At 41.1% G+C, this 26496-nt stretch overlaps 1 protein-coding gene across 4 annotated transcripts; it reads left to right on the top strand.

The window, feature by feature from the left end:
* Positions 1 to 53: 53 nt before the first annotated feature.
* On the top strand, positions 54 to 24985 carry LOC124280097 (RNA-binding protein lark-like). 4 transcript variants are annotated; one of them, XM_046715990.1, is made up of 11 exons: positions 54 to 169; positions 1115 to 1248; positions 4658 to 4741; positions 5913 to 5992; positions 6689 to 6712; positions 7410 to 7673; positions 9715 to 9759; positions 9961 to 9990; positions 22281 to 22349; positions 23925 to 24036; positions 24778 to 24985. In XM_046715990.1, exons 2-9 carry the CDS (start codon positions 1126 to 1128, stop codon positions 22282 to 22284), a joined length of 654 nt encoding a protein of 217 aa, XP_046571946.1. In that variant the 5' UTR covers positions 54 to 169; positions 1115 to 1125; the 3' UTR covers positions 22285 to 22349; positions 23925 to 24036; positions 24778 to 24985. The 4 variants fall into 4 exon arrangements, with proteins under 4 accessions (XP_046571946.1, XP_046571947.1, XP_046571944.1 ...); XM_046715991.1 differs by lacking the exon at positions 9961 to 9990; XM_046715988.1 differs by lacking the exons at positions 22281 to 22349; positions 23925 to 24036; positions 24778 to 24985 and adding an exon at positions 12216 to 12661.
* Positions 24986 to 26496: the final 1511 nt, after the last annotated feature.

The following is a 26496-nucleotide window of genomic DNA, read 5'->3' on the forward strand; positions in this document are numbered from 1 at the left end:
TCAACTGTTCGCAGAATTCTTTGTTACTCTTAGCCATACTTTGGTAAACCAGAGTTCGTTCCCTTGAATGTGATAGGTGGCGCTGAAAACCAATTCAGCGTGGTTTCAGTACGAAAGAAGTATTAATAGGAAAGACGAAAATTGAGAGAGGAGCAACAGACGTTTTTGTGTATGTGTTTGTATAATGGAGACCAGATATTGAACATAATATTTGAAAATAATGTCAAAGCTGTCTCACTGTGAAGCTCAAGTGTTTCCGTGTCAAGTATTTAATGTTCACACTTCAGCTGCATGCTTATGGGACCCTGTTTTTATTATACTGGCGCGCTTAATTTTCGCGCTCCAGTTTCTCTTTAGTTTCCTTCAGTTGAAGTAATATGAACCTGATGAACGGAAATAACGTCAACAAGGAAATCCTGCCTTGGAACAATGAGTGTGTGAAAAACTGAAACGCTGAAAAATAAAAGTTAACTCATGATTTTAAATCTTGCATCAACAATGATCAATAAGGGACACGTCTGTCTGTCAGTCAGTAATTATTTCGGTTCCAGAGCACAACTTGAAAACCATCCAAATTTGATTCATACAGAAACTCTCAGGTATATCAAACAGTGCCTGAAGAGGTGCGTTTTGCCTTTTACAATTTCTTTGTCATTTATTTTTCTTGATTTCCATGGAAACAATTTGTACTGTGGGTTTGGTTTGTGCAGTGCAACCTAAAACAAGGTTGATTATCATAACAGATGCAAATAGATCCAGAGGTGGCCCTTTGCCATTTGCAGATTTTTTGCATTAAATTGTTACCCTTTTTCCATGAAAACATGTTAGTTTCTGCTGAAACATAGGTAGGTGTTGTTAGTCTTCAGCAGTGTGTATGCTTCAGCTTGTCATAAGTCAGGCTAACTCACTTGGTTGACACGTGTCATCCTATCCTAATTGCGTTGATCACTGGATTGTCTGCTCCTGACTCGATTATTTACTGTCTCTCACCACATAGCAGGAGTATTGTTATTTTAAACAACATGCAAACAAATTTGATCAGGAAAAGTGTAAATATTTCTTACTTTTTAGTTCTATTACTTCTAAATGTTTTGTTTTAAATCTTTCTTTCCAGACCTGTTGAAAATGAGTACAAAGCTGTATGTTGGCAATCTACCTGAGACATGCCGTAAGATAGATCTGGAGACTGTGTTTGCAAAGTATGGAACCGTTGTGGAGTGCGACATTGTACAGAACTACGCTTTTGTGGTAAGATTGTCCACGATCAAAATGGTCGACATTATTCCAAAGTGCTGACCATGTTTACCAACCTAAATAAGGATACAACTGGCCTGTTACTCTTAATTCCCTTGGTATAGTAAAAGTAATAGACAAGCTTAATTGCACACAATGTGCGTAGGTGAGAATTCCTGTTCCTGCTTCCTCACCATGTGTTTGTTCCTGCAAAGCAGGGCTGCAGATAAGGGCCGTATGGACCGACACGGCAACGTTCGCAATGTAAGGATATAAAAATAAAAAATAGCCGCGATATGGTAGGAAATAATTTAGAAAACGTAGCAGATATGCACCACAGCAATGGTGTACGGTCTTAGAATCATTTACAGACGTATGTATCTGAAAAAGTATTGTTTCATTGTTTGTTGTCCTGTTTACACAACAGTAGGGTAAGAGTTCCTCCCGTTCCCCCATCCCAAATAATATGTATAAATATTCTAGAATTATAAACAAAACTTAACACAACAATTACTAGAGAACTCACAAAATGATTAAAAGTCAAAAATTTAAGTTAGGGCTAGGTTTAGGTTTAGAGTTCGGTTTAGAGTTGGGGGAACGGAAGGAACTCTTTCCCTCTAAATGTACTTTTATTGTTTTCCAGTACTCCTATATTGAAAAAATAAGGAGTACGTACTCCAGATCATGAAAAATTATCTGGAGCCCTGGCAAAGAATAGGAAGGTTGCCTCTATCACAAGCTTACAAAGACGACAACCTCAGTGATTTGTTAATTGTACACCTAGCCTGATACTGACTCTATTTTCACTAGTGGTGGTCCGATTAATTGAAATAATCGAAGATTGGTCGCAGTGACTAAACAACCAAGCAATCGATCATGTTTTCTCATAATCGAACACAAACAATTTTGGAGCACTTTTTTGCCTTGATGATGTTTTTCACAATGAATGAATGAATGACAATTTATTTGTATAGCGCCTAATATCCAGGTTATTTCCTGCTCAGTGGCGCTTTACAGAAAAATTACACAATGATTAAAAACAGTGATGCTTAAAAAGACAGTAAAAAGCTAAGATGATGAATATGGTGGGGTCGAGGATTCAAAGCTAAAATATTGTCTGAATAGGTGTGTTTTAATTTTTTTGGAATGAATCCCTTGATACACAAGGTTGATTTTGTCAGTTACATTTCATAAGCACTACAAGCTCGTTCCAAGTCACGATTGAATTTATCTTAAAGACTCCAGGAAATGTGTTCCTAACATACAATTCATCATTTAAAGAAGTGAAATTTGCAAATGCATTTTGTGCAATTTTGAAAAACCCAAAAGAACTACATGCTTTGTCTTTATTTTTTGTGCATTAACAAAGATAACCAGGAAAATTTGATAAACTATTTTCGATGATTGGTCGGTTGTAATGAACCAATCATCAATTATGAGATTTTAACCAATTCCCAACACTAATTTTCACACGTACTGCCATACTATTGCTGGAATATTGATGTCTGGGGCATTCTAGAGGCCCAGATAAGCCGCTAAAATATGCATAGATTATTTCCAATTACGCATTGAAAAATAATTGTTGCGTACCTATTACGCATTTGAAATGTTTATTATGCAAAAAGTTTAAAACAAATGCGTATGGAATATATTTTTAAAATCGCTTGCATAATGAAAAAGACATCGAATGCCATCAAGTTGTACTGTTAGTATAGGACAAGTGTCGTACTGTCAGTATAGGATGAGTGATTTTTTATGAAATCATTTCCATTATATTTAAGTTGATTTTGATTAGGTATGACATAAGGCAGAACATACCTGCTTAGTAAACTTACTCAGTGACATAATACTTGGGTGAGTAAAATGACTGAAATATGCACATATTTGAAAGCAGTGTAACGGAAAATGAAATGCCCACTCAACATTCATAATACCCACTCCTAAAAAAATACAGTGGGTACAGTACCCACATGAGCTAAATCTTATCCGGAGCTCTGGCATTTATCAGCAATTACTCTATCACAAAAACTTCAATTTAATTTGTTACCGCTTAGTTGATCCAATAGAAAAGAGTGTTTGTGACGTGAGGCTCTTCAGCAGATGGTTGGTGGTTTGATCTCAAGTCTGGTCACCCGTGAAGATCCAGGTTAGAATATTGATCTTCAGTAACCCATGCTTGTCGTAAGAGGCGACTAACAGGATCGGGTGGTCAGGCTTGCTGACTTGTTGACACATGTCATCGATGCCCAATTGCGCAGATCGATGCTCATGCTGTTGATCACTGGATTGTCTGTTCCAGACTCGATTATTTACAGACCTCCGCCATATAGTTGGAATACTGCTGAGTGCGGCGTAAAACTAAACTCACTCAAGTCTGGTCATACCACAATATATTAAAAGATGGTATTTGTTGTTACTCTGCTTGTTCAAATGCTTTATGGATCGGCCTCATACTCATAGTTGACCCTACTTGCTAAAAGATGGTCAGTATCAGCCAAACAGGAATGCTCGTTACAGCACAAAAACACCTCGACTAACTCAGTTTAATCATCCATCATAGTTACAGAAACAGTTTCCTAGAATACAGTGTAGTTGGTATATTATCAGGCCCATTCACTTCTATCTTGAGACTTGAACTTGAAGCATCCTGCCACTTGAAATGTTAGTTTGTCAACATGGTCAAAGTTCTGGATCATCATAGGGATTATTATGAAGCATGATTGTTTCATTGCCTGAATGTTCTCTTTTAGCTATCCTGAGTCTCATGTAATGAATTTTCATCATGTTAGAGATAACTTGATTCAGGTCAACTAATCTAGAGTCAGTGTGTTTGGACGGGGAAATTCATGGCGTGTTACGATTTTGGAACTACAGTGAAACCTGTCTAAACTGGCACCCAGGGGACCGAAATAAAATGCCGGTTTAGACAGGGTGCTGGATTAGACAGTGACGACCATTATCTAGCTAATTAAGAGGATTAATTAGTGTATTGGATTATGGTACCTTATTTGGAATGCTCATACCCATGTCGGTTTAGGCAGTGTTAATTACAGTTAAAATTGCTTGTTGGGACCGGAAAGTCATGCTGGAATACGGAATAGACAGGTGCCGGATTAGACAATGTTTTAATGATCATAATATCGTTGTAAAATGGCTGGACCAAAATTTTATGATGGTTTTGACAGTGTGCCGGTTTAGACAGGTGCTGGTGTTGGCAGGTTTCACTGTAGTTTGGCAGTGCAAACGCCTCTAGTTTAGAAATAAAAAGATTGAAAGAAACAAATGATAAACATAGATGCAAGATGTCCTTTCTAAACTTTTGATGGTTTCACCTTCCAATAATATTTATTGCAAATGAGCTTCGTTGATTGTATTGATCAGCAGATTGTGTTTGACAGGCTACAAGTTTGTTCATTTGTTTCAGCATTATGAAAATCCAGATGACGCAAAGAATGCCGTGGAGATGACTAATGGTCTTGATTTAAGTGGCAGTGCCCTAAAAGTTGAGGTAGGTCATCTTCAGCAGATTGTGGAACATTTGAATTTGAACTGCTCCCAGTAACACATTGATTTGTGTCTTGTCATTCCGTTGTGACCTTAAAACGATTTCTAAGATGTTTCGGTGAAAGATCAAAGGCGCCGACAGTACTTTATCAGACGATAATGTGCACTTTTTGCATTACGTCACTGCGTCATTCTAGTCTGCCCCCTCGTGATCGAACACTTTTGCATTATGCCACAATGTAACCGGCGTCACGATGCATGTCAGTTGTCATCGCCTCGTACAGCCTCCTACAGTAAAGTACTCCGTTGCATTCCGTTTCTTGGTTTGCAGTTGCTTCACTCAGCCAATATCACTGGTAGAAACATTACGTTATGTTTTCCGGCGGATAAAATGTCTCAGATCGACTGACAATTTTACGACACATTAACAATAACATTCGCAATGTTTACATTCCCACAATGCAATAGTGGAATGTCGATTGACTAGTCAGCTTCATCTGGATGTACTGATCTAAACTTACGTTGGTAGTAGAAATACAACGTTCATATTGCCCCATATGGTTTACGTTAATCACAGATGTAATAAAAATAATTTAGAGAATATTTTGAACCCGAACGTAAACTGTCATCAAACTGTTTATCATTTGTTTTTCTGGTAACGTTCGTCTTAACGTAGTGGGCAGACACGTCAAGAGAACAGCGCATCACATAGCCCTGTGCGAGGATTCGTAATTTAGGTCACCGACACATCGTTTGTTTTCTGCCTTAGATTAATCGTAAATGTCCTTAGAAAGTATTAAATTTGGCATCTTAGAAACGGCATCATAACGTTAAAGCACTCAGACTCGAGCGTCTTCATGCTTTAACTATAATAGTTCAGGGCGAAAGTGTGCTTTATTACACTATACATGGTGGTAGAGCGAACTGTATTTCTTAAATAAATTCCGCCTTTTCTAGTCGTAAAGAGATTAATGTGGGAAGGAAATGTACAAAATGTACTTTGTTGTGGAAACAATGTTTCTGTGATGTTATGAACCACAGGGATCTTTTATCAAAACCTTTGCCTGTCCAGGACATGATGACGAGATTGATTTCATGTCACTATCAGATATATTTTAGCTCATACACTCACTCACTCACTCACTCACTCACAGATTCCTTCCTCCTTGTTTCAGCTGTCACATAGCAAGGTTCGACAGAAGGCTGGGATGGGAGGCAAGGGAGACTGCTACAGATGTGGGAAGGAAGGACACTGGTAATGTCATTTCTACAATATGTGGACAATTTATTTATTGAAAGTATGGTAAAACCTCTTTCAGGGAGACTGTTTACTTGTCATGTTGCTGCGGTGGGGAAGCCTAGTGGTTAAAGTGTTCACCCATGACGCGGAAGACCTGGGTTCAATTCCCCACATGGGTACAATGAGTGAAGCCCATTTCTGGTGTCCCCCGCGGCGATATTGCTGGAATATTGCGAAAAGCGGCGTAAAACCATACTAACTCACTCCCTCACTGTAGCCTCAGACATGATTTATTTGAAGTACATTGCAGTGATTCCCAGGTTGGTGATATCTGCTTAGAATTGAAGCATTCAGCATCCTCTGGCGGACTATGTATTCACCAGTGTCGTCCGTCGGTCCCAATTTTTGTTAACAGGATATCTCATGAACTGTTGTCCTCAATATCTTAAAATTTGGTGACAGCCTACATTAGGGAATTATTTCAAGGTCATGACAACACTTTGACCTCTTTTCAAACTTATGTTAACACAATATCTCATAAATTGTGCACCCAATGTCTTCATTATGTTGACAGCCTACATTGAGTGATTACGCAGACACCAGTCATTTCAGGGGCAAATTGCCATGTTAGTGGCTAACACTTTTATATGTGCTTGGTTGAACTGGTAAATCTTACATGAAATCATGCCTCTGAATTCTTTTTCTTTCCAGGTCCAAAGACTGTCCAAGGGGACCGTAAGTACTAGCAGACACTTTCAGTGACATTATTTTGAAACTCAAGCCTTGTCAATATCTAAACACGAAATTGTGAAGAATTTTAGTTGTTTAGCAATGTATTCTCTCCATTTATGAAACATGTAATATTTGGGATTGACACATGTCATCGCATCCCAATTGCGTAGATAGATGCTCCTACTGTTGATCACTGGATTGTCTGGTCCAGACTCGATTATTTACGGACCGCCGCCATATAGCTGGAATATTGCTGAGTGCGACGTAAAACTAAACCCACTCACTCCACTCTATGACATCCCTCATTAGCAGTAGGTGTGTCTGTTCCATCTCCAATGAACTTGGACCGCCTCCGTGGTGTAGTGGTTAGAGCGTCCGCCCGGAGAGCGGAAGGTCGCGGGTTTGATCCCCGACCGCGTAATACCAAAAGACGTTAAAATAGGCGTCCGGCATTAATGGGTACAACAAGGACTGGTCGGCTCGGAGTCAGTATAATGTGTCTGAGTGTGGTATTTCTGCTTCACTGCGGCATGGTATCTCAGTGGGCTAGCACTATAAAACCAGCTTCAGTCTGGGCTAGTACGAGCAGCCGCACATACACACGCATGCACATCGTCATATGAGCGAAATATTCTCAAGCACGACGTTAAACCCAATTTCACCTCACCTCACCTCCAATGAACTTGACTGGTGGTTTCAGTGTTAGAGGTCGTGGAAGGGCTCCTCTCGGACCAAGACGAGGTTATGATCCATATGAAAGGCCCTACAGGGATCCTTATGCAGATCCATACTATCGAGACCGTTACCCACCACCACCTCCACCAATAGACAGATACAGGCCGTATGCTGACCCGTATGATCGACGCCCGCTTCCCCCACCCCCAAGGGACCCATACTACAGAGAAAGAGACCCATATGAGAGGCCCCCACCTGAATACTATGGCAGGAGGTCACCACCCCCAAGGTAAGCCACTGTCCATCTTGTTGATGAAGATGGCAAAATCAGTGATATTGTCAACATGGTTAAAGGACTTTCTTAAACATTTTAAAAAGGTACCATGTTTGCATAATCAATCTTAGGTCCAACCCACAGTGAGGCACATGTGGTGTTGCCAAAGGATAGAGACTTTGCTCAAATTTTCCTCTGTTCACCAAGAGTACCTTGTGCACCTTGATAGTGAAAGGAGAGGTGGGGTAGCCAAGTGGTTAAAGTGTTTGCTCGTCACGCCAAAGACCCAAGTTCGATTCAGCACATGGATACAATGTGTGAAGCCCGTTTCTAGATATTGCTGGAATATTGTTAAATTGTCTTTTCCCTGAGCAGAACTCTAAAACCATTCACTATTTCTTCACCAAACTTGGCACATACGACATAGATTGGTCTGGTGGTGTACTTGTGCCTTTTGGTTGTTTCGATTTCTGAATAAAAATCTTTGCATTTCCATGCAAACAAGTTTGACTTAGACTGAAACTGGTGGTAGTGATCCTTTCTGGAGCACAACTTTTAAAACCTTTCAGTGCACTCCTTCCACTTTTCTATATACACACCAAAACATTTGACATAATCATATCTCATAGACATATTCATGAAGAGTATTTTGCCATTGCGGGGGATATTGATGACTTTTGTCTTCTTGTTTGCAATTTAATTACTGTAACAATGTGATGATCATGATACACAATACAATAATAGTATTAATAGTAATACTTAATTGTCTGGGACCCCCATTTTGTTGTCCAGGACCCCTATAAATTATGAGTATGAGTCCCAGGGCCTCTGAAATACAGGACTCCATGTAAATCCCTGTATAGTTGTAGTTATTGTTGCAACTTGTGGAAACAAAGATCATCTGTTGAAAATTGATTGCACCATTGTTTCCCTTCCTCGCATCTGTTAAAGGTCACATGCAATGTAAAACACAACTTTGCAGATTCTGATACCTTTCGGTATGGACTTACTGAAACAAATTGTCAAAAATGCAAATTCAACTTATAAAGTTAAAAAAAAACGCGATGAAAAAAACCGCACGAAATCGGAGTTCAAACGTTTCACTAATTTTCCCCCGACTTTTCTGGGGAAAACGGGTTTCAACAGCTGGGCTGCGCTCATAGCACGCGTCGCCAGTGAAATAGGTTCAGCGCTTGGCTTAGGCGGGTTGTCGGGTGAATACTTTCGGTGAAGGCTTTGGTGTGAGCTATTTTTCTAATGTTTTGTTGATATCTCACAGCGCTGAGCTTTTATATGTTATGACAGTAAATTAACTGTTTATATAATTTCATTTGTCTATTTCACCACACGTTCTTCTTACCTAGTCACTTTCTCAGTTCGATACTTAAAAGCAATGTAATTATTTAGCGTTGACAGAATTTCTAACTGTGATATAGATATGTCGTTGTCACAGACAAAACTCAATGTCTTGTTTTATTGACACCTGTGTGTCTGCCTGCCTGTCTGCTAATGACAATATTCAATACACAGCTGCTATCACTGACCACATGCAATTTGAACTTAACACCAATCAGGCTATACACCATAAACAAAATGCATTGATTTATGGCCCGAGTTCGGTCTCTGTCACATTATGTAATTACAGGCAGGTGTGATACTTGAACACATGACATGTTATGATGTCTGTTGATTGCAAAATGTTATACACAAAAAATGAGCATGTATTTACAAAACCCAACATCTCTATATATACACACACAATGAGCCGTGAAGGCATCTGCAAATGAACCAGCCGTTACACTTGAGTGCACACCCACCCGCTCTGACTGGGTTCGGTATCCCGGCTGCTTCGTTTCTTGGGAAGTAAACCGAAGTACACAATTTTGCACTTTTGATTTGCGATTGTACGCTTATAATTTTGTTTATATGTTTTTTCATTACCAGCAATGTATATTATATGTCATGAATAAGTGATAATTGTGTTTTAATTATGTTTGATTTTTTGGTTGCATGTGACCTTTAACCAAACATTTATGTGTCATTATTGCTGTTTCAGGGATTCTTATTATGACAGCTATGACAGCTACTATGCCCGAAGTCGGTAAGTATTTCCTCACTTATTGCTGGAGCTTTTTTGTTCCTTTGTGTTGAATGTACCTCATGTGTACCAACATTCAAAGTATTACCTGTCCAGCCCAAAATCAAGATGATACAAATTTATCAGTCATGCAGAGAAGAATAACTGTGTGTTAAGTGATCAACGAATGTTAATCACAATATTTTGTTTTCATTATTTTGGTAGGAATGTTTCCAAAATTGGCCAGTCTCCAAAGTAAGTGTGACTTTTATGAGGTGTTTGTTATTTTTGAGACTTTTTTGCCGAGTTGCTTCAGTTTGACTGTTGTAATGTCCAGCTTCTACCTGCTGTAGATATGGAAATAGTGATCATGTATCTCAAGTCAGAGAATTTGGAAGTCGGAAACATGGGAATTCTTGTTTGCCAGAACTGATCTGTCATGCAAATTAGAGTATATTTTATTGCCTGGAGAATAAAATACAAGAAGCAATGCAACACTTGACCATGCATTGTGTTGAAGTGACCACTCTCTTCAGCATTTTTGGAAGCGAAAAAGATGCCTTGGCTCTAGTAGATGTGGATTTTGCATTAATAATAAAGGAATATTAGTACATGTAGTAAAGTTTCCTTAAATGTGGTTGTGTAATTAAACGAAATTGAAGAAGTTACTAACCAGCTTACTGCCAGCCAAGAGTGAAATGACTTGTGACTTTTACAACAATTTTTTAATGCAAAATAATCCTTTTTTCAGCAGTTCGCATGTAATATACACATGGTTTCTAAACTGCTTCAATCTAAATTTATTAGATGTTCTTGTTAAATCCAATCTATTTTATTTGATATTTTGTTTTGCATATATTATTTTTCATGTGAAAGGTGAAACTTGTGAAGTTTCTGCAAAGTTGGCTTTTTCCATCCAATTTTAAGGAAGCGGTTCCTTGCCTTAGAAAATTAAACCTATGCCACTGGTTTTGCAGAGCTGCCATCCTTAATGAATTGAACAAGAGGTCTTCAAATAATGGACACTAAAACTTTCAAGTTTATGAACTTTACAATGTAAGGGACCGTTCATAATTTATGGCTAGAGGGGGTGACAATGATTTGAAGGGGGGTCACCCATTTTGGTTCTGGGGAGGTGGGAGGGGTCATCAGTTATGTACACATGTACTAGGAGGGGCGGGGAGCAATTTTGTACATAATAATATTAAGAAGTTATGCTTAAAGTTTATGGGAGGGGGGTAATTGACTTTGTTCATCACATACAGGGGACTGGGGGGGATCATTTACATTGTACATGCTTCTCCATAAAAATCATCACTCTCACACACACAACACACACACACACACACACACACATTAGGTTTGAATCTTAGGTTAGCGTGGCTGTTTAAGGTGGCATATTTTTCTGTTCAGAGCTGTGTTCAGTGGCTGTGCCAAGCTATTCTTGTTAAAGACACAGATTCCTTTACTACTTTACCTGGTCTGCCAGCAAACCTTTCCCCAAAGTTGCACATTAACATCAACATGACATACAAAGCAGCATCAAGCCAGACTCCCTCACTCACTCACTTCCTCTTTGATATGGGCCTTGGCTGCCATATTGGTTTCTGCAATCTTTGAAATTTTCAACTTACAAACTTGCTTTGATTAAATTCAGTAGTTTTAAGGTAGGTATCAATAGTCTATTTATCCAGTTTAAGTTATGCCAATTTTTTTAATTCTCGTGCTTTTTATTTGTTGATTGATTTGCAAATTTTATTCCAAGCGATTGGCGTTATCACCTGTATGTTACTGAACTATAGATTGTACGAGTCATTTCTTGCTTTGTGGTCATTGAAACTTTATATAGGAAAGAACAGATCCAAAGCTAGAATTTATAGGAAAAAAAATCATGACTAGATAGTTTACAATTTACAATGATATTTTGAATTCAAATCTTCAAAAATATATTCTTGTCACATGAAACCTCATGAAATCCATTTTGATGAAGATATGGAAATGTGCGTATTGTTTCAGAATGTTCAGTGCTGATGATAGATTTGTCTGCAAATTAAAGATCTTTCACACTGGGTGCAAACAGGGCTCGACAGTTACTGTTGTCTTGAATTTCTTTCAAGTTTGCAATGAAGAACACTTAATATCATGTTATTCTGGAACTACGAAAACTGTCCTTCAATTTTACTTGTTTCAATTCTAGATTTTTATTTGACTTCAACAATGAAGAAATGGGGTGGTTTTGGTGTAAGGCACTGGTCTAGTTTCATGCTTTTTAAGATGACTTTCCCTGAGGAATTAAATGAAAAGTCATCTCAACACTTGCTCAGTAAAAATGATTGAGTTTAATCACTATTGTTGCATTCAGCCCTTAAATGAAATTTTGTATTACAAATTCCTTGAAGTTTTAGGATCCTAATCTGTATGAACCCTGTGATGCTATCATACAAGCGTTCCAACTGTCTTTTCTTGATTTGCACGAACAGTTACCCTCCTCCACATCACCCGTCAGAAGTGAGTCGGTCGTCTCCTCCGAGAAGTCGCGTGCCTGGTCCATACTGACATAGTCGGGCGCAAAGATTTAACGTGACGAAGAATTTGCGATGAATACATCAGGACTTTGCGGAAAGGAGCTCCGAGTGTTAATATACACGAACTCTTCAATACGGACTTAATGCGTCTCGCACAGCTAGCTCCTGAAACCAGTATCCATGAACAGTTATTACTTCATGCTTTTAACAGTGGCGGTCGTGGTAACAATTTCGATAGATTCATTAACTCGCCTTTCATTACTTTCATGTTGTTACAAGTCGCCAATGTTTTCCTCATTGTAATTACATATTTCATACCAATCGTGCTGACTACTTTTCATAGTTATGTATTAATCTCGCTGCGTTTCTGTAATAAATCGGTCATCATTGATATTTGATAATATCTGCGCTTGTTATATGTATGATGTTAAGTATTTAAGCATACGTTTGCTTCTTGCACGGACCTTCTTCAAGGGTACATTTCAAAGCGGTTCGTGATGCCATCCGTATTAAAACTAACCGTGTCCATGTTCCTCAAGATTTGGTGTCTTCATGTACTTCATTGGATTCTTCAGCGGTGGGGTAGCCTAGCGATTAAAGCATTCACTCGTCACGCCAAAGACCCAGGTTTGATTCCCAATTGGGTACAACATGTGAAGTCAATTACTGGTGTCCTCGTCATGATGTCGCTGAAATATTGCTGAACTCAGCATAAAACTAAACTCACTCATTCAAAACTCGCTTACTACATTGCATTCTTGAAGATCATCATTTCAGATTGTGTAGACTGATTAAATGAATATATAGCAGCATTTTGGTCATAAAAAATGAAACATGTTTCAAGATGGCTACCTTGCTTGCCATGTTGACCAAGATACCACATACCAGGGCTCGATTTAAGAGATGTTAACCTACTTGCAACCAGATAAAAACCTAGTTGCACCAGCCAAATTCCAATTGCACAGCTTTTATTGCAATGTGTAATGTAAGAAATATGCTATTGAATTATTTAGATGTTTTATTCAGAGGTTACCCACTCAAAAATTGAGTTGCACCTGGTGCAAGTTCAACTTATAACTAGGTTGCACTTTGTAATATTGGGTTGCACCAGTGCAAGTAACAAAGCACTAAATCGAGCCCTGCATACTGTTTTACAGCCTTATGGTAATTTTCTTATATTCTTGGCATGGAGTAGTAAATGGTAACACAAAATTTGAAAAATTCTGGTTTCAAGTTGTTAACTATTACAATTGCTTTTTCTAGATAATCAGGTCCCATTGAACCCAGAAGCCTCAACATTTATAGAATTTTTTTGCAGTTTCTGTAAATTAGTCAAATCTGTTTAACCATATGCTAACAGGCCTTCTTCAGGCTATTGGTGGAATGTTTTGTTATAAATAACAAAATTCTCTGTACAGAGATCGATAGAATTTAAGCTCACCAAGATCAATGGTCCAGATTTTTAGCTCACCTGGACCAAAGGTCCAATGAGTTTTCAGCTTAGTGTGCTTACCAAGGATTCTTCCATTAGGCTGTGTAACTTTCATTAACTTCTCACAACGTGGGTGAGGATGTCTGTTATATAAAGTGGACTCTACCTAAACAATCATCTGAGTATGTCATCAGTCTCAGCATTTATTCCCAGTCAAGGAAAAACTGACCTAAACGTTGTACAGCACCTGTTTATTTCAGATACCAAAACTTGGTTCTGTCTTAATCTCCAATATCCTCTCAAAATACTGAAGTTTTGGCCAGGTTGTTTAGATAGAGACCACACTAGTGTTAGTGAATACCAAAAACAAATCATGACAGAACAAGAAAATTTTTAAACTTATCCCATCTCACGACTTGCCTCTCTCTCTTGCCTCAACTTTTAGTTGAACGACTGTAAACTTTTTTCCAGAGGCCTCCTTGTCCATTCGCCCGTGCAGTTCGACGCTGTTTTAATGAGTCCTGGCTGTGCTGCTCTCCTTAATTAGCTTCCTAGTTCCTAATCAAGCTTGCAGCATGCTCCACTAATTGCCCACGTGACTACCTTGAATGATCATTCTCTTTCTTGTCGAATGACTGTGTGGACATGCTGTATATTAGGGACATTATTTCACCCTAACATCATGGGGAAAACTGATAATCAGTCAAGGAAGAGGAAAGTTTGTGCTCCATGCAAGACGAATTATTCGTCCCTCAACCCTCACTCGTCTTGCAGTGACTGTATTGGACAATGTAACTGGAACAAACGATGTGGCAAGTGTAATTCACTTAAAGATGAGGATTTTAAGGCCTACATTCATGTTTGCTCCCGGAAAGTTACAGCGACAGAAAATCGTACCTTCACGCAAGAGAGCGACATCTGTGGTTCAAGAGGATTTTATGGACGCTTCATCAGATTCTTATTTATCTGAGGACATTCGGCACCTATTACATACGCATCAATCACCTCCTTCCATAGCGTCAGATCACTCGCGGGTGGTTGTGATCGACAATTCTTCGTTGCCTGTCCCATCTACACTACCAGGGGACCTTAGATCGACACTATCATCCAGATCAACGGTACATATCCCCTCGACTGTTTCAGTTGGTTGGAGCATGGCCAACCGTGTTCAACCAGCCAACTGTCTCCCAACAGTTCATTGAACCGGACGGAGCTGGCTACAACAGTGTCGCCGGGGGACATTCATCATGAATGAACACTTCAGGTTTCGTCACCTAATCGCCTATCCAGATCGCCACATCATTCTAGATCACCACAACGATCTAGATCACCATCACAAGCCCGATCCAGATCAGTCACGATCCAGAGCACAACTACGATCCACATCACCTGATCAATCCAGATCACCTAACCGCCAGATCACCGAACCGATCCAGATCACAACATCAAAGTAGATCACTTAACCAATCCAGATAACCAAATCAAGCCAGATCGTAGCTGCAAACCAGATCATCTGTTCGATCCAGATCACCTTATAGATCCAGATCACACGATCACAGAGCCATTGACTACTCGGGATCACAGTACAGATCCACATCTCATGGCCGATCCTATTCAGATGGTCGAACCAGAGCTCCAATCAGAACCAGATCACCAACTAGAACTACAGCGACCCGGACTAGTTGCAGATCTCCACCCCGAATTGGACCATCCTCAAAGATCAGTGCGTCACCAACCTGCTACTTCACGGCTATCAGCTACCTGTTATTGGCAGTCCACCTCTGACGTCGCATCCGGCTCATCGCTCATATCCTGTGGACCAGCTTCAGACTCTGCAATCCACAATAGGTACGCTATTAGACAAACATTGCGATAGAGCTCCTAGGTCCATCGCCCATCACTCCAGGATTCTGCTCCCCCATCTTCTTGGTTCCAAGGGGTGGTGGGGTAGCCTAATGGTTAAAGCGTTGGCTCGTCACGCCGAAGACCCGGGTTCGAATCCCCACATGGGTACAATGTGTGAAGCCCATTTCTGGTGTCCCCCGCCGTGATGTTGCTGGAATATTGCTAAAAGCGGCGTAAAACCAAACTCAGTCAGTCTTGGTTCCAAAGAAAAATTCCAACAAACTCCGGCTCATCTTCAATATGAAGTTGTTCAATGCCCGATTCCTGCCTCCCCGCCTCACTTCAGGATGGTGTCGATCAAACTTTTACGCACCATCCTGAAAAAGGGAAACTTCCTCATCAGCCTAGATCTTCAGGATGCTTATCTTCACATTCTGATACATCAAGAACACCGGAAGTACCTTCGCCTCATGTTCAACGGGAATCACTACCAATGGAAAGTCCTACCATTTGGAATTTCCACGGCTCCGTGTCGTTTTACCCGAATTACCAAGCCCATAACAAGCTTCCTCCACTTTCAAGGGATCACCTTCGAAAGCTACATAGACGATTGCATCCAGACTCAACAGGATCCGATCGTATTGCTTCGCCAGCTACAGTTCACCAACACACTGCTCAGACAGTTAGGGTGGCCGTTAAACATCGCGAAATCGGGAACTAATACCGCCTCAGAAACTCCAATTCATCGGAGCACTGTTCGACACTTGTCAGGGGATGATGTTCGTACCTCACGACAGGTGGATAAAGATTCAGCAATGCATTCTTCCAGGACTGTCTCAGGCAAGAACCTTACGACAGTGGCAGGAGCTACTGGGCCTTCTGACTTCAGCTCAAGCCTTAACGTACAGAGGCCAGCTCCAACTTCAGCCGATACAGTGATTTCTATGCCCGTACCTTGAGGCCGACAACCCCAAGGAATTAATTTACCTCCCAGAACCGCTTCGTCCAGTCCTTCAATGGTGGCTCGACGAATGGAATGTTTGCGCCGGAGTCTCTATGATGCCCTTTGCACCGACTCATCACCTATTTGTCGATGCATCCCTCATGGGTTGGGGAGCTCACTTCCTCAACCACAAAGTGGCAGGGTTGTGGTCATCCGACGAACGGGTACTTCATATAAACAGGCTGGAATTCAAGGCGGTTATTCAAGCCATCTCACATTGGGCAACAGAGCTTCAATCAACCAGTCTGTTGATCCAATCAGACATTTCGACAGTGGTTTGGTATATAAATCATCTAGGCTCGACTGGCTCGGCGAATCTGCTACATCGACTCACTCAACATCGTAGTCAGAGCCAGACACATTCCCGGGTTAAAAAATGTGATCGCCGATGCCTTGTCCCGATCCAACCGACCGTCCCCGACAGAGTGGAAGTTACTGCCCCAGAGCTTTCAGTCGATGATCTACCCGTTATCACGGCCTCAAATAGATCTGTTCGCAACCAACTTCCAAAGTTCGTATCACCAATCCCAGACTCCTTGGCGTGGGACCTCGACGCGTTGGCAATATCATCGGAGGGTCTCAATGCCTACACCCCCCTTCAGCTCTGCTACCAAAAGTAATTCAGAAACTGTTGGCCACCAGCAACATACTACTGCTTTTGGTCGCACCCTTCGGGCCAGCAAGAAGTTGGTTCGTCAACCTAAGAAGCCTGGCAGAGCCAAACCCAGTACCGCTTCCCAACCGGGAGGACCTACTTCTTCACCCTCACTCGGAACTGCGCCACGGTTCACCTCAGACCCTCAATCTACACGTTTGTCGCATCTTCAGAGGTCTCTCATAGCTAAGGGCTACTCTCGCCGAGTAGCCACAGCTATCACTTCAGAGCATCGTATTTCGACCCATTCCTTGTACGACAACAAGTGGAAGAAGTTTGAAGACTATTGCAAGCTTAGGTGAATTGTATGGCCCACCTCGGCTCAGGTCGTTGCTGAGTTTCTCCAGCATCTCAGCACTACTAAGAAACTGAAGGGTACTACGCTAGCTACCTACTTAGCCGCCATCAACTCTGTTTTGGCTACCACCACGGGCACAAAGATTTCCACTGTTCCCGAGTTGCAGAGTCTACTACGATCCTATAGACTCTCTGACAAGTCCAGGACGTTCAGACCTCCAGCCTGGGATCTGTCCGTCGTCCTTTGTCATATGATTTCTACAGATTATGAACCTTTAGAAGACAAGGACTTCAAACAAGTGACATTCAAGACATTCTTCCTGGTAGCTTTGGCTACCGCTGCTCGTATATCTGAAGTGCATGCTCTTGATGTCAATCGGGTGCGGTTCGAGCGGAAGAAGCATGGCAAGGCTTTCCTGGGTCTCCGCTGGGAAAAACCAACTGCCAGGGCAACCGGACCGGATGTTTACCATTACCCCGTTGTCCACCATTCTTGGGCCTGATGATAATGAAGATTTGACACTCTGTCCTGTTGGGGCTCTACACGTTTACCTTGCTCAAGTTGCTGCCTCCAAGGATCGTCGACGGTTATGGAAACACCTCTTCCTACCCTTGTCGAACACTTCAAGAACTCAGGCTTCCCGGACGACATTGGCCTTCTGGATGCCTGCCACGATCCTGTGAGCCTACACCTTTGCAGGGTTGCCTCCTCCAGCCGCTTCCAATCCTCATGAGACTCGTGCACTAGCCTCGACGATGGCCCTCCATAGCAACTGCTCCTTGACCGCTATCGTGGAAGGTTGCTTCTGGCGTTCTGATACAGTCTTCTCTTCACATTACCTGCGAGACTTGTCTGTCACGGATGTCCAGGGACTACACTAGTTTGGACCTCTTGTACTGGCTCAGCAGCCTACATCGGCCCAACAACGCAGATGAGGGACGGTTCCGCATTCGCGTTACTACTTCCTTGTATACACTGAATAAAAGTTGAACTGGATCTCAACCTTTTTCTCATTATATGGGTTTAAGAACTACTTCACTTGGCCTCCATGCCAAGGCATCGGAATACGGCCACCTAGCGTGGCCCTACGGACCTGAGGCACAATCAGTATGATGATGCAGAGGTGTTCGACATTCACGCTTGCTGACCTCTACTCCACGGAGCAATTACGTCAGTGAAGTGTGACACTCCCGAATTCCAGTGGATTTCGTTGCGTTTTGCCTCCAAAGTTGCCGGGCACACTTGAGTGAGGGTCAATTTGATGCTGCCCGAAACTAAACGTTAAACCTTGTAGATGCCGAGTTGTGTATCTCTTTCACCTGCCTCGGTCGGTGTCTTGGGGGCCTTCTTGAAGCAGGGGCTGGCCCGATTCTAGTTGTAAGACTTTAATAACGGGGGTACCTTGTAAATCGCAGCGAGGCGAGGCTTACTTGCCGAGCTGCGTCCCTTGTCTTATACAAGGTTGTGGCCGAACACCACATCGCTCGGGAGCACCCATCTCCCTGGGAGTCGTTGTGCTTAGTAAGCCGAGGGGTTCCTGAGAACCCACTACAAGCATAGGAGTTGCGTGCATGCGTAACAGGCCTCCCTTGTACATCGCTATCTACGGTTGTCATCAGTCCACACAGCTCCAAGACCAGCTGTTTGCACTGTCCAGACAGAAGGGTAATCTGCGGCCCGCCGTCCAACCGTGGGATAAGTACAAGTCGTGAGATTGGATAAGTTTTAAAAAAATTGAAATTTTAATATAAATTGTACATTTATATACTTATCCTATCTCACGCGATCGATGCCCGCCCGGCCTCCCCACAACTCAGGTTATAACATTGGCTCCAAGATGAGAATGATCATTCAAGGTAGTCACGTGGGCAATTAGTGGAGCATGCTGCAAGCTTTATTAGGAACTAGGAATCTAATTAAGGAGAGTAGCATGGAGTGCACGGGTGAATGGACAAGGAGGCCTATGGAAAAAAGTTTACAGTCGTTCCACTAAAAGTTGAAGCAAGAGAGAGAGGTGCAAGTCGTGAGATAGGATAAGTATATAAATATACAATTTATATTAAAATTTCCAATATTGTAGTTATATTTGAGCTTTTATAAAAATTCAAGTCCAAAATTAGCATTTCAATGACCAGTTTATGCAAAGTAGTGAACATTTCCCAAATTTGCCTGCCTAGGGCAGTAAGTTAAGTTTCCTGGATAATTCTGTAAGATAATTCATGAAGTCAGATCTACCAGGCAGCATTTCAGAGCCAAATTTGCTTCAGATGACAGTTCACATTTCACTGCATGTAACAGTCAACTTTGAATGTTCATTGTTAGGTGCTTAGGTGCATTGAGTAAGGTGCTTCTTGTAGACAGTGTTGTACAGCAATGTTTTAGGGTTGATAGACATTTAGTTAGGACTGGAAGAGACAAAGTTCCCGTTGAGAATGTTGTTCTCTGGCATCCTATGCATGACACTGGTAGGATTTTCGGTAATATCATACGTCCTCTGTTGTCTATGCTTGTCTCCTTGTGGTTTATACGGGGTAAGAATATATAGGTCCTGAGGAACTTATTATCTGCCTGTGGGGATTCCATGTAAAAGAAACTGGTACCCAGCTACCTTGTCTTGTCATAAGAATTGACTAAATAGATTGTACAGTCAGACTCACTAAATTGCTGATTGCATGCCTATTTTCCTGAATTAACCATTATGTCAATCATTAGATTGTCTGGTTCATATTAGATTATTTACTGTTATGTAGCTGGAATATTATAAATATAAAGACATGTAGGGTTGAAAGATAGATTTCAGCAATGCTCAGATGCGAGAATCCGAAGATGTCCAGCTTTATGTTCTCAGGTGGGTAGTAATCATCTCTGTGAAGGATGAGGAAGTCATCCTGAATACTGTTTGGGGAATTTTTCAAAAAGGATTTTGGCGGCTTTTCTATATTCAGTGGTTACAGCTTACTTAGACACACTGTGCGAAATATCCACTGGCCCGTTAGCTTGTGGCTAGTAAAAATCCATTCAGGTCAATAAATCTTCAGTCACAGGCCCGACTGGTTAGTGAATTTTCATGGGATCATTTTATAAATATATCACTCTTTCCTACTTGTTAAGTTATAACACACTTTTAAATCATGTACAATTATGGCCAATTAAAATTTGTCACCAATTTTGGGCTAGTGAACTGTTTTGTGGGCTTGTAACTTTCAGGCAGAGCTATCCCGACTGGCTAGCAAAATTTGGAAACTATTTCGTACACTGCTTTGACATTGCCATGGTATTTATTAAATGATTTCTGCTAACAAGCGAAACATTTCACTGGGGTGTGAGAATTGAAACAGGTGATTCAGACAGAGATTTATAGTGGGTTAAGGTTGTTTGACTGTGTGCTGATCCATACCTGTTAGACTCAAGTATCTCCACTCCAAGCACAATTTCTCAGTTTTGTATAAACCACTGTGAAATTTGGTTTGACCCAAAATTACTTTGCTGATGATTAATACCCATACATTGGTTAGTAAATGGAAGAGGATGCTAGTCCATGTTTGTCTTGTGGATATGTGAAGTTTGGAAGATACCAAAACCAGTGCAATATCAGTAAGATACTCAACATTGAGCCAATTTTATCTCTCCAGGGATGGAAATAACTTTAAAATTGCTAGTGTACTCCGGTACATTGGCACGTGTAAAATAACTTGCCCTGATAATTTTTCCACTATACCGGACGTTTTCTTGTTGATTCTTTAAGTAAACAACATAATTAACATTGGAACGTCAACTGGACACCGGTACAGTGTGATAAACAAATTTGCTAGCCTGAAAGAAAAAAATACTGGACTCGGACGTCGGGCAATGGGTTATTTCCACCCCTGCTCTCCCATCTTTCACATGCACGTTTTGGACTCATGAGCTGGTCAAGAGCACAAAACAGTTATTTAGTCAAAATTGAGTGCATTTAACCATGGGAAAGTAAGATTAAATAAGATTATTTCCATATTCTTGTATTTTGTATATGTACATTTCAAAAGGAAATCATCTAAGGTGATACCCATGAAGGGGACGGTGGAGTAGCCCAGTGGTTAAGGTGTTCGCTCATGCTAAAAGCAGCGCCTAAACTCACCCAGGTTCGATTCCTTGGGACATGGGTACAATGTGTGAAGCCCATTTCTGGTGTCCCCCGCCGTGATATTTCTGGCACATTGCTAAAAGCGGCGTAAAATCCAACTCATTCACTATAATAGGAGACTATTGGGATCAGGTGGTCAGACTTGGTTGACACATGTCATCGTATCCAGTAGATCAATACTTGTGCTGTTGATCACTGGGTTGTCTGGTCCAGACTCAATTACTTACAGACTGCTGCCATAGAGCTGGAATATTACTTAGTGTGGCATCAAACAACCAACAAACCAGCCTTCGAAAAAACAAACTCATGTAAAAACAATATCTGCATTTTGGCATTACATGTGATATTTAGTTTTTGGATGATTCACAAACATGCACATTCTTACGTGAACAATGTCAAATTCTCATTCATTTGAGTTGCCTGGTAATTTTCACAAGAGTTCATGAAGATTTTCATTTCTTATTAAATGCAGATAGAGTGGGCCCAAACGTTCATACTTTCTGCCTATGTTCATTTGGCGTATCTTACTTGAAATAGAACCACCCACTGGAAGACCAGTTTCATTCTGTGTGTCTGGCATCAAGAATTTCATTTCCAGAAGAGCTGTAATAGACACTGGTGCAAAAACCCATCATTGCTATGTAACTGTGACTTTGTTTTGTAGCTGAAAACATCACAATTCCTGTGTGGAAAGTATGAAGTGGACTGCTTAAGAGGGAGACAGAATGGTGTGGTATGTCTTTGTTTGATTTGTTCTGAAACCTTTCTCTTTCACCCGTCAACCTTGCACTTTCTGGGCAGACAGCGTCCGCCTGGAGAGCGGAAGCTCACGGGTTCGATCCCCGGACGTGTCATATCAAACTATACAACTTGTTGGTCCCTGCCTGGCGCCCGGCATTAATGGGTACAACAAGGACTGGTCAGCTGGGAGCCAGTATAATGTGTCTGAGTGAGCTAGCACTATAAAACCAGCTTAGGTCTGGGCTAGTACAAGCAGCCACACACACGCATGCAGGCGTCTATGAGCGAAATATTCTTATGTATGACATTAAACCCCATTTCACCTCACCTTCTGTGCAGACACACTGTTAAAACATGGAGATGGCCAGAAGGTTGCAGCATTCTGTTCATCATGCAGTGTTGTCCTATGGCAGCCCTTGAATTATATGTTTGTCCACTATTCTAAGCAAATTTCAAATGAATAGAAGCAATTGAGGACTATAATTCTGAACCAGTTCTTAAGGCTTCAAGTTCACTACAAGTTGGAAAATACTACATGTAATCATAGTAAACATTGTTGTCACATTCAGACATAAATGGTTCAAATCCACATACTGATCCTTCATCAATCCACATCTTAAAAGGGGTTCTCCCCGACATCTTAAAAGGATTCTCCCCCGTCGTGATTCTGCTGGAATATTGTTACAAGCGGCGTAAAACCAAACTCACTCACTTAAAAGGGATTTATGTTGTGAATAGGTCCCAAACCATGGTGGCGTGGTGGGTGAGCTGGCTAAGCCGCCAGGCAAGTAATCCAGCTAGCTTGAGGTGCCGCGATCGAGCCCACCTGTGACCGGGTGTAAAAACCTTGGAGTCAACTTTGCGTGTAGACTCTTTCAGTGTTGTCACAACCCTAGTGTACAATACACAACCCTGTGCACTTCAAAGAACCCATGAATCCGTTGGTATATGACCAGATGGTGGCCACATGAATACGTGCAAACACCTAGTTGCGGGTACAGCAACGTGCAGTAAACTTGAACAAAGTTCTGTGACTATGTGTCCCAGTCCACCCAGCTGTGAATGGGTACATCGTAAGGATGGGAAAGCCACACTAACTCGGTGCGCCTAGTGCCGTTGAGACTGACATCCTATGATCGAGGAAAAAACAAAGCAACTGTGAGCAGCCTAGCTGGAACTTGGCGCTATATAAATAGATTATAATAATATAATAACAAACAAGCTGGGCAGGTTGTAAGTGAAATTCTAGGATCAAGTGGTTGATGTTCTTGTAAACTAACAGCATTTTTGCTCTTAAGTTTGACATAATCAATGATTGACAGGAGGAGAGGTATTGCTGTGTAATCAGTTAAACACCAACAGCACCTTAATCCATGCCAGCGTGGATTTGCCTCTCACAATGCTAAGTCAGGTGACTGGAACTGCCTAAGAGACATTTTATTTTTAACTGTTTACTCAAAATGGTCCACGGTGTTTTGAGCTTACCATTGTATTGAGCTCACCATGTTGTATTGAGCTTACCACGTTGTATTGAGCTTACCGTTGTATTTGTTGAATTGTGCTTCAGGTGTTGAGGATGAAGTGGAATAAATGAACATGAACACTGAAGATGGTCAACCAGAGTTCCACATGCTGCAGTCGTGGGACACCTGTTTGGTGCAATACGTTGTCCCAAAATGGTAACTTACACTTGACACTGAATGTCTTACATTGTGAAAGTCTTTGAAATCTTTTCTTCAAACAATGGAACTATGGAAATAATGCTCATTCTATGTTGTGTAATGAAGAAATCCATGTTCTGCATTATGAACAAATCATTCAGCTTAGTCAAAGTAACAAAGGAAGTGTTATTGTTGAGCTTGTTGAGATAATTTGTTTTGAACCCAATAACTTAAAAAGGTTTGGTTTTTTAAAGAAAATATTATGCGGGCATGTATTCATGGATCAGTTCAGTCAGATGTCAGGTGCTGTTCCACGCTGCTTCCTAGATATGCTTTTACGTTATGTATATCCTGTTGAATCTTAAGCTCAGATTTTGCTTGGAAATTATTGTGGTTTATATTATATGGTTGTTTTTGTCCGGGGCGGTGGGTAGCCAAGTGGTTAAAGTGTTCACTCGTCACGCTGAAGATCTGGGATCGATTCCCCACGAGGGTACAATGTGTGAAACCCATTTCTGGTGTCCCCTGCCGTGATATTGGTGGATGCTGCGTAAAACTAAACTCACCCACTATTTTTGTCCAGGTTCAGTTTTGAATGCGTCAGATTTGATATTAAATTATTTCAGTAGTGCCTCTAGACTTTCACTACTCTTGGACTACTGGAACACTGGCCGAGTCTATCCTTGGATCATGGCTTGCATAGTCAGTGTTTCCGTGAAACAGAGAGAAATCGTTAATTACTGATGCGTTTTCTTGCAGACCGACAAGTATGGAGCTACACAACTACTGGTTACTGAATGATGGACAAGTGTTGTTATGAATGAAGACCGTCTTGCATCTTAAAACATATGAATGAGAACATTTGGTGACTACTGGACATTTGACGTCACTGTATTTCCAACTCGAAAATTCATTTGTGCATTATAAGCTGTCCAACACCTGAAATAAAGTAATACAAAAGAAAAAACATTCTTTATATGTATAAGATGTATGAGAGATGTAAGTTTCACAGGCATTTTTGGTGATAATGAGAACAGCCTCAACTAAGTCTGTTACCTGTGAAGATCCGGATTGAAATTAGTCCTCAACCCATGCTTGTCATGAGAGGTGACTGATGAGGTCGGGTTGTGAGCCTGGCTGACATGATTGACACGTCATTGTAGCCCAATTGTGTAGATTGATGCTCATGATGTTGATCACTGGATTGTCTAGTTCAAACTTGAAGCACAGTTGTTGTGACTTATATGTCTCACAACTATGAGCAAGTATGGTCCATGATCACTGTTACCACCTCATATGTTTGGAATACTATGATAACTTGCCACATATCACTGTAGGTCTGTTAAAGGCACAATGTCACTACACACTTTTCTAACAAATACATAATGCATTTCTCTCAATAATACTATCAGCCCGCAGGGAAGCTACCATATAATTCATTCCAAAGAAAATTACATATTTAAATAACAATATTAAATTAAACAGTTTGAATTAATGAAATGTTGCATTAAATAGACTCTTGGGCCCTCTACTTCACGAACATTATTTTAAGAGAACCCCATAGAGTTATGTCCCTTGGAGCACTCGTACAAATATCCTACACACAACTTATGATTGAAACCAGTTTGGCAAACACTGACAACACCGCATGCGACAGTTTTCGATGTACGGAGCAACCATTTACATTCCATATATGGCAAGTGTTATCTGTTTGGAAGCTGTTTGCCTCCAAGTTTCTATTATCGATTTTAGGCAAGTTGTAAGGGGTAATAAGTCTCTTATTGCATCAATAGGAAGCTAACGCGAGTGCATATGCCCCTAATATATAAAATATAGGCCAAAATATTCGAAAATGCGTGACAATGTGCCTTTAAGTTAGGAAGCAACCCATATTTATCTACAGTGAAGTATGTTCAAACTGGTCAAACCAACAATAAATATATTAACAAAGTATGATGTCATAACAGACATGACGTAACCCAATTAGTCCGTGGACCGCCTCCATGGTGTAGTGGTTAGAGCGTCCGCCTGGTGAGCGGAAGGTCGCGGGTTCGATCCCCAACCGCGTCATACCAAAAGACGTTAAAATATGGTACTTGTTGGTCCCTGCCTGGCGCTCGGCATTAATGGGTACAAAAAGGACTGGTCGGCTCGGCTCGCTCGGCTCGCTTTGGAGTCAGAATAATGTGTCAGTGGGGTATTCATGCTTCACTGCGGCATGATATCTCAGTGGGCTAGCACTATAAAACCAGCTTCAGTCTGGGCTAGTACAAGCAGCCGCACATACACATACACGTCGTCATGTGAGCGAAATATTCTCAAGCACGACGTTAAACCCAATTCCACCACCACCACCATTAGTCTATGGAGTGACATTACAATGGAAAGGCCAGTCTGATTCACAACCTTCAACCATCATATTTGACGATAAACGGGTGAAGGTTAAGTTAGCTCTCATAGCAAGCCTGGATCAATTCT

This window comes from Haliotis rubra, unplaced genomic scaffold, assembly GCF_003918875.1.
Source record: "Haliotis rubra isolate DU_JTF1 unplaced genomic scaffold, ASM391887v1 Scf26, whole genome shotgun sequence".
Lineage (NCBI taxonomy): Eukaryota > Metazoa > Mollusca > Gastropoda > Lepetellida > Haliotidae > Haliotis > Haliotis rubra.

Bases quoted from the DNA above. Each gene is read 5' to 3' on its own strand.
- LOC124280097 (XM_046715988.1), top strand. From the start codon at position 1,126: ATGAGTACAAAGCTGTATGTTGGCAATCTACCTGAGACATGCCGTAAG. The intron at 4,742-5,912 runs GTAGGTCATCTT...TCCTTGTTTCAG, and splicing joins GCAGTGCCCTAAAAGTTGAG to CTGTCACATAGCAAGGTTCG. The intron at 5,993-6,688 runs GTAATGTCATTT...TTTTCTTTCCAG, and splicing joins TGTGGGAAGGAAGGACACTG to GTCCAAAGACTGTCCAAGGG.